Source organism: Microtus oregoni, unplaced genomic scaffold (genome assembly GCF_018167655.1).
Source record: "Microtus oregoni isolate MIOR12 unplaced genomic scaffold, Mior012 000077F_ref0000221, whole genome shotgun sequence".
Taxonomy (NCBI): Eukaryota; Metazoa; Chordata; class Mammalia; order Rodentia; family Cricetidae; genus Microtus; species Microtus oregoni.
Window position 1 is genome coordinate 4,550,383 of NW_024544029.1, and position 9,345 is coordinate 4,559,727.

At 46.2% G+C, this 9,345-nt stretch overlaps 1 protein-coding gene across 1 annotated transcript; it reads left to right on the plus strand.

The window, feature by feature from the left end:
* The first annotated feature begins 7,963 nt into the window (after positions 1-7,963).
* On the plus strand, positions 7,964-8,899 carry LOC121441405 (olfactory receptor 8S1-like). Its single transcript, XM_041642535.1, has one exon. It carries the CDS (start codon positions 7,964-7,966, stop codon positions 8,897-8,899), a length of 936 nt encoding a protein of 311 aa, XP_041498469.1.
* Positions 8,900-9,345: the final 446 nt, after the last annotated feature.

A 9,345-nucleotide genomic window follows, 5' to 3' on the forward strand; every position in this document is an offset into this window, starting at 1 on the left:
AAGGAAATATATATGTGAGCATATTTTCCCTAGAACCACAAAACGATGAAATTCACTAACAGTCAAACACTGAAAGCATGCACACTCATTACATCATCCCCATGCACTTCTCTCTCTAGCAAATTAAACTCCCATGGTCTTCATGGTCGCTGCACCTAAATCAGAAGAAACTCGCAGTGTGGAAATCATGTTGCCACCACCTGCCACATTTTTAAACCCCTTTTGTTTCCTAACTTAGAATCAATGAAGAGTTAAACCAGATCAAATGTTTTCAAATGTATTTTGGCCCAGATTACGTTATATTTTTAAATCTTCCATAAGAACAAGAAGGATGGAAGTGGCTAAAATAGACCTGCTCCGGATTAACTGGCAGCTTTGAGAGGATCTGGCTCCTGCCTACACCCTTTTCCTGGCTGTCCCCCATGACGTCCACAGGGTGGCTCTGATCTTCACAGAGAAACATCGGGTCCTAACCTGCCCAAAGCGCCAAAGGCACTGACTCCATTTACCCTCATGATCTGTGTCTGCACGCACACACACACACACACACACACACACACACACACACCAGTTGTCATAGGGTTTCAGTTTCTGCCATGAAACACCGTAACCAAAAGGCAGCTTGAGGAGGAGAGGGGTTGTTTGGCTTACAGACCCACATTGCTGGTCATCAATGAAGGAAGCCAGGACAAGGACTCAAACAGGGCAGGAACCCAGAGGCAGAAGCTGAACCAGAGGCCAGAGAGGAGTACTGCTTACTTGGCTTGTTCAGCCTGCTTTCTTATAGAACCCAGGACCACCAGCCCAGTAATGGCACCACCCACAATGGACTGGGCCCTCCCCATCAATCACTAATTGAAAAATGCCCTAAAGCCGTATCTTATGAAGGCATTTTCTCAATTGAGGGCTCCTCCTTTCACTAGCTTTTGTATCAAGTTGATACGAGACTAAACAGCACAACTGACCCCTTGTCAACCTCACACCCAAACACATCACTACTAAGCCACACCTGGTGTGGGATTCCCCTCTGTATGCTGTGAATATGTTTTATTACCATTGGTTAATAAAGAAACTGCTTTGGGCCTATGGAAGGGCAGAATAGAGCAAGGTGGGAACTCCAAGCAGTGATAGAGGAGAAAAGAAGGCAGAGTCAGGGAGATGCCATATAGCTGCTGAAAGAGACAGACGCTGGAACTTTACCAGTAAGCCACAGCCTTGTGGATATACACAGAATAATAGAAATGGGTAATTTAAGATGTAAAAATTAGTTAATTAGTCCTCCAAAAACATAGTCAAGTCTGTCACTATAATACCCCAGTATGCTAGTGCCAACTTGTATTAGTTGGGGTTTCCATTGCTCCAACAAAACACCATGACCAAAAAGCAAGTTGAGGAGGAAACTGTGTTTGTTTGGTTTACACTTCCAAAGCACAGTTCATCATTGAAATAAGTCAGGACAAGAACTCAATTAGGACAGGAACCTGAGTCAGGAGCTAACGCAGAAACTACGGAGGGATGCTGCTTACTGGCCTGCTTCTCCTCGCTTGCTCAGCCTGCTTTCTTATAGAACGCAGTACCTCCAGCCTAGAGATGGCACCACCCACCATAGGTTGGACCCTCCTCCATCAATCACTAATTTAAAAAATTCCCTACAGCCGGGCTGTGGTGGCGCACGCCTTTAATCCCAGCACTCGGGAGGCAGAGGCAGGCAGATCTCTGTGAGTTCGAGGCCAGCCTGGTCTACAAGAGCTAGTTCCAGGACAGGAACCAAAAGCTACGGAGAAACCCTGTCTCGAAAAATCAAAAAAAAAAAAAAAAATTCCCTACAGCCCGATTTTATGGAGCCATTTTTCTCAAATGAGGTTCCCTCCTCTCTGATGACTAGTTTGTGTGTCAAATTGACATAAGACTAGCCAGCAAACCAGTCAAGAGCAGCATGTTACAAATGCAGCCAAAATTATACCACATGGGCCTTTATTTCATGCTTGCTTCCTAGAGTGGAGATAATTCTTTTCTAACAAGCCGAGGGCTGCTCAGGCATAAGTCAGACCTAGATTTAACTTCTCTCAGAGGATGGCGTTTGATGATAATGCTGGGGCCAGGGTTTGTGTTCAGTGGTAACGTGTTTGCCTAGCATGTGTGAGTCTGTGAACTGGATTCCAAGGACACAAAAAATAAGTTAATAAACCAACAACTAAATAAATAAACCCTACTTCTACATAAGAAAGCTTAGTTTGGTTTTAAGACCGGGACTTGTTCTTTCTGGAATCCTCTGTCACTCATCGTGCCTGATCCCCACCTCTCACTGAAGAAACGATTAGTAAATTGATGTTTTATAGACTTCTGCATCACTTGAGTTCAATTCTGAATAATGCAGTCTCTTTGTTTGTTATTTATATATTAATTCCAATAAAATACTGCTGAATCTTCCCTGATCAAATAATAAAATGTTTGTTTTAGATATCTTTTAATTCGAGTTTTAGATATCTTTTTATTCCAGAAGTATTTCTGCTTTGGCAAACATTCTATGTGGGGCTGGAGACATGGCTTGGTGGTCAAGACCACTGGTTGTTCTTCCTAAGAACTTGGATTCAATTCCCAGGACCCTCTTCTGGTCTCCTTGGGCATCCAAGTATGGAAGTAGTGCAGAGACAAGCATGCAGGGAAGACACCCATATCCATTAAGTGAAAATTAAAAATAAATTTTAAAACATGAATCCTTTGAGGGTTTTTTTAATACATCATATACTTGAAATGAAATTCAAGGCTCAGTGAATTTTTTTTTTTCAGGAAAGAAAGATGAAGAAAGCTTAGGGCTAAGGCTAAGTTGATACAGTGCTCGCCTAATATTCAGAAGCCCTGGGCACTACTTCCTGTACCTCAGAAAACCAGGTGTGGTGGCACATCCCTGTCATCCCAGCACTCGGCAATTTGTGGTAACAGGATCAGAAGTTCAAGGTTATCTTCAGCTACGTGAGTTCAGGGCCATCCTGAGACACTTGACACTCCAACTCAAAATAAGTAACAAATGAAAACACAATGTGCACTAGAAAATGGCACGGGTCTGTAACCTGTGACAGCCCTGCTCCCGTGACAATGGCACTCTCAGCCCCAGGCTGCCATGAAGAAAATGCCTGTTCGATGGATGGAGAGAGACAGAGACCCAAACTGGAGCACCGGACTGAGCTCCCAAGGTCCCAATGAGGAGCAGAAGGAGGGAGAACATGAGCAAGGAAGTCAGGACCGCAAGGGGTGCACCCACCCACTGAGACAGTGGGGCTGACCTATTGGGAGCTCGCCAAGGCCAGCTGGACTGGGACTGAAAAAGCATGGGATAAAACCGGTCTCTCTGAACATGGCGAACAATGAGGGCTGATGAGAAGCCAAGGACAATGGCACTGAGTTTTGATCCTACTGCATGTACTGGCTTTGTGGGAGCCTAGCCAGTTTGGATGCTCACCTTCCTAGACCTGGATGGAGTGGGGAGGACCTTGGACTTTCCACAGGGCAGGGAACCCTGACTGCTCTTCGGAGTGGAGAGGGAGGGGGAGAGGAATGGGAGGAGGAGGAGGGAAATGGGAGGCTGGGAGAAGGCAGAAACTTTTTTTTTCAATTAAAAAAAAAAAAAGAAAGAAAATGCCTGTTTTCTGCCTGAGTCTTTTTCTTTAAGTCCCTTTCCTTTCTCTCTCCCTTTCTCCAGCACTCCCACTTTACTCAGAGTTGACATCTAGGCTTTAAATAATTGTCTTAGATCACAGGTTCAATACTGTGCTGTGCCTCCAAATTCAGCTTCTCAGCGCTGGAAGCCGAGCTCGGCTTCGGGCTGGTACTTCAGGGAACCTGGCCCAGTTTCCCTTGGGTACCTACCTAAGCACAGTGAGAGAGTCTTCTCATTGGTTCTGTTACGGGGATCTTGCTCCTTAAATAGCACTTCTCCAGGAATACTCAAAGTCACAGAAGGAAGAAATGAAGTCAGATGCTGCACCTGAAACCGCTGAAGAAGAGTTTAAAGCAACACAGGCTTACTGTGCCAGCAATGATTGGGCAGTAAACACCCTATCTCTCCCTCCAGGGTCCTGCACTACAGAATGCCACTCCAAGCTGAGGTCCTCAGAGTAACTATGGTTTTGTGAGGTAGCCAACAGTTCCAGAGTTTATACTATTCTAGCATCTTGTGCTCATTGAGATCAAAGAGAGAATCTGTCTTCTGGGCAGAATCAGACTCCTAAGGTTGGGATTACCACGTATGAAGCTTTTCTTTCCCGTGAAATGTCTGTCATGATGAGAAAGGTGGGACACATACAGCCACTTCCTCCAAGAAGAGCCAGGAGAACGGTAAGGTGACAGTCTCTGACCTTGCTGTGCCCCGTGTTTCTGTGCTTTAATTCTGCTGCTGACTGCCCCCCTCTTCTGTACGCCTCTGCTACTATTTTCTGATTGGTTCTGTCCATCCTGATCCTCCCAGCCTTAATCTCTAAGCCAGAGATGGGCACTTCCTAAACCCTGGCAGATCACCTCACAGGACCCAAACGCCCTGTGTTTTCAACACGTCTGTTAGTACTCGCTGCCCTAGACACCTTATCAGGAAAGTCTTTACTCACTTCCTGGTTACCACTGAGGACAGGACGCCTTGAAGACTGAGCAGAAACCCTCTCGCTCCAAAGGAGCTCAGAGACCCCTAGAATGCAGAAAATGTATATAGGTAGATGTAGGAGCCTTGAGGCTACCTGCTTCCCAGCTTGCCCCGATCTCCAGGGAGGAGAACTGCGCTAAAGTTTCTATCCTCAAATCTGTTCACCACAGGCACACACAATGTGAGTGTGTACAAGAGGACAGTTCAGAAAACAGCCCTTCCTAGTGCCTGCCCCCCTGCCCACCCCATGCTGATTTCCCATGTGCCACAGCCTAAGTGACAATCCACAGCCCCCAGGACCCTCCCATAACCTTGCCATGGCTCACCTTCCACACCCACCCCTCTCTTTTTTATCCCAATAATGTCTTCATGCAGCTAAGAAAGCCACTTTCTGTTTCACATTCTTGCAATAACTTGAATAGCCAATGAGAGAAGTGGCCTCTGTCTTCTCATACAAAATGTGGCTAGAGAAATGGAGGGGGAAGGTCTTCCAGAGGACCCAGTGTTCTCACCAGAGCCAGAAGCTGTTACCCTGCCCTGAGACCCCTTTTAAAAAGACACAGAACAGAAGAGATTTTCAGGAAAGCTTTATGTACGGACACCTTGAAATAGCCAAGCCTCTGCAGAAAATGCCTCCCACCTGGCTAGCTCGCCTGCATCTCAAAGCACTTGTTTTTAACTGTGTTTACTGCTTCATCTGTGCAGAAACCTCAGAAGTGACTTCCAGCTGCCTGCGTTTCCCCATCATTGGCTCTAACCTCCTTGCACACAAAGGTAGGTGTTCATCCAGGCACACAGGTGGCCTAGACTAGGATCTAAGACGGCCCAGAGATCAGATTGATAGATCATATCAAAATTTCCATTTCTCTTAATGGTTTATCACCTGTCTGATGACTCCTGGTGAGAACAGAAGGGTTGGAATCACAGCTGCCTAAACAAGCAAGCTGAAATGTTAAAAAAAAAAAAAAAAATACAGAAGCCTACCATAGAAGCTGATCACAAAAACCAAACAGAAGCAGAATATTGATAAATTAGATTGCAAGGAGAAGGGACTTACTTACACAGCCCATAATTGGGTTTCAATTATTTTTAGTATCACCGTTACCATGCGCATTGTAGTCTTGTCTCTCTTGGACACAGAGTTTATGTAAGAAGATTTTAAAAGAAAACAATAAGAGTATGATGATTGTGGTGATAAAAGGATCTAATATATTGGCTCACAAATGCAAACAGTATTCTGAACTGATGTAGTACTGTTTGCAGCCTCCCCAAAACCGAGGGCATCAGAGGATGTCGCAGGAGTCAAAGGATGCGCTCGAGCATCCTTGAAATTCAGCAGTAGTCCCTTAGACAAGATCTGCAGTACTTCTGCTGGCCACCGACGCTGCTGAGGGATTAGAGGATGAGATCGTAGCTGCAATGGTCAAAGGCTCCTATCCAAAACATGCCCTAAGGTGGGGACTTCTAAGGCAGTATGAGAGGTATGGTCTGAAGCTGGCACGGAATGGGTACTGATGGTGCCCAAAGAGAGGGATGTTTTAAGACAGTTGTTCTCTTATGGTCTGTGTCACAGTCTGGAGTGGGAAACTGAAATAAGTGTTTGACTTGCTAGGGGGGCACAATTCAGACTTTGACTAAATCAAGAGGACATGTGAGTTGAAGAAGGAAGTCACCAAGATAGGCTATTTTTATGTGGTCTTTTGGGTGACATTGGAAAGCCCATGGAAGTTTAGATTCATCAAATTAAAAGGAGAATATATTTGAAGTGCTAGAAAATACAAGCAATGACACAGAAAGAAGCCTAATTTTTGATATCAGAAATAAGTTAAGTGGTTGGAGGATTAAAGGCCAATGGGTATCAGAGTAAGAACTTGTAGCTCATCACTGTGACCCCTGCTAGCCAGAGTTGACAGCCAAAGGAAAGCTGTCATTATTTTTACATGCTGATGTTACAGAATACCCCTGGCTACCAAAATCCTCACAGGAAAAGTCAGGCAAAACTCTGTATCCTAGGGATGAGAATTTCCTATCTATTTCTACAGATTGTCTCTGAAAGCAGCTGAGAGAGCAACTGAGAAAGTGTTCTGTGTGCTGCTCCGCTGAAGTGTGCTGTCTGTCTGTGTGGTCACTGCGGCTGAAGTGTGCTGTCTGTCCGTGCGGTCACTGCTGCTGGAGTGTGCTGTCTGTCCGTGCGGTCACTGCGGCTGAAGTGTGCTGTCTGTCCGTGCGGTCACTGCTGCTGAAGTGTGCTGTCTGTGTGGTCACTGCGGCTGAAGTGTGCTGTCTGTCCGTGCGGTCACTGCTGCTGAAGTGTGCTGTCTGTGTGGTCACTGCGGCTGAAGTGTGCTGTCTGTCCGTGCGGTCACTGCTGCTGAAGTGTGCTGTCTGTCCGTGCGGTCACTGCGGCAGAAGTGTGCTGTCTGTCCGTGTGGTCACTGCAGCTGAAGTGTGCTGTCTGTCTGTGCAGTCACTGCGGCAGAAGTGTGTTGTCTGTCCGTGTGGTCACTGCAGCTGTAGTGTGCTGTCTGTCCGTGCGGTCACTGCGGCAGAAGTGTGTTGTCTGTGTGGTCACTGTGACTTCCCAGCAAGCCAGCTGCTTTTGCTTTAGTGGGTCCCTCTTTCCATAAAAGTTTAATTTATATTTTATGATTACATTGTCACAAATATAATTAAAATTAAAATTAGTCTTGTTACATACACTGCTTCCTTCCCCTCTCTCTCCCTCCCTCTCTCCCTAACATTTCACTTTGTACCTGAGATTAGCCCAACATCTGGAACTCATAGCAAGCCTCCTGCCTTAGCTTCTAAAGTGCTGAGATTGTATGTCTTCACCACCACACCCAGCTTCTTTTAATCTTATAGAAATATATTTTCATCTGTCACTGGAAGGTTGTGACCCCAGGCACTGTATCCACTGTATCTAATGGAGTCAGCCCTGGTAAGGAGTCATTGAATTACTTTGGGGAGAGAGAGAGAGAGAGAGAAAGAGAGAGAGAGAGAGAGAGAGAGAGAGTCACTAGACTCTGCATATGTGCAACAGAAGCCGAGCCTATGAGTAAATGGAGCATCCAGAGAAACTCGCTTTTCCTGCAAATGCGGGTGAGAAACGGATAGACTTCCCTTGAGGTATGTGGACACTGTGATTTGAAACCAACGACGACAAATAGGACTTGAAACTTTCCCTGAGATACAGACAGCTCTGAGGCACCAGAGCAGAGTCCAGGCAAAGTGGAGGAATGGACTAGACGGGGTGACACCCCAACAGACATAGTCATAAGCATTAGCAATGTAACCCCTTTCTGCTTTATTTCAAGGAAGTACCATCCTGAAATGGCCTGGAGGAACCACAGCGCCATCACAGAGTTCCTTCTCACTGGGCTCTCTGACGACCCCCTCATCGAGGCTCTGCTTTTCGTGCTGTTCCTGGGGATTTACCTCCTCACCATGACGGGGAACCTGATGCTGCTGCTGGTGATCAGGGCTGACTCCCACCTCCACACACCCATGTACTACTTTTTAAGCAACCTGTCCTTCCTGGACCTCTGCTTCTCATCTGTCACGGTACCAAAGCTACTGAAGGACCTCCTGTCTGAGAAGAAAAGCATCTCGATAGAGGGCTGCCTGGCTCAGGTCTTCTTCGTGTTCATCACCGCGGGGACTGAAGCCTTTCTTCTCTCAATGATGGCCTATGACCGCTATGCTGCTGTGTGCCACCCGCTGCTCTATGGCCAGATGATGAGCAATGAATTCTGTCTGAAGCTGGTTCTGCTCTCCTGGCTCCTGGCGTCTCTCAGCTCAGTAGTCATTATGCTCTTGGCTGTGAACCTGGACTTCTGTGAGGCCTATACCATACACCACTACATATGTGAGCTACCCTCTCTCTTTCCCCTAGCTTGCTCTGACATCTCCATCAATGTTGACATCTTGATCTGCTCCATCTTGCTGCATGGGCTCGGAACCTTTCTGCCAATCTTCTTTTCTTATGCCCACATCGTCTCCACCATCCTGAACATGAAATCCACCACAGGGCGGAGCAAAGCATTTAATACTTGCTCTTCCCACCTCATAGCCGTGGTCCTGTTCTTTGGGTCAGGTTTGGTTCGTTATCTTATGCCCACATCCGGTTCTTCCCTGGATTTGCTCTCCTCCTTGCAGTACAGCGCAGTCACACCCATGCTGAATCCCCTCATCTACAGCCTGAAAAACAAGGAGGTAAAGGCGGCCGTGCAAAGGACGGTAGGGAAATGCCTGCGTTACTGGGCGTGACAGCAAAGTCACAAAATGGCAGGAATAGAGTCTGTGTCGTCAAGCACTTGGACTTAAGGTAGAGGTTTAGAGCACTGACCTCGGGGGAGGCCTATGCCACCCTCTCTGGCTGTGCTAAGAATGTAAAAGAATAGAAAACTGTATTTAGATAGATAATGTTTATATCTAAAATAATGGCCCATCTTGGCTTAGCTTTGCTCTCTGTCATTTCTACCACAATTTTCTTCCTAAGTTACAGAGTTAAGAGTTTTAACCCCTGAACAGGTACCTTGTTTTTTTTTTTAAATGTTTCTATTCATTCTTTGAGAAGTCCACAGAATGTTCTCTGATCATATTCCTCCCCCCAACTCTCCCTCCTAACTTCTTCAACACCCACACCCACCTTGCCATCCTATCCTCAACTCTATGTATTCTTTTTTATTAAAATTTTTAAGAACTTCACACTG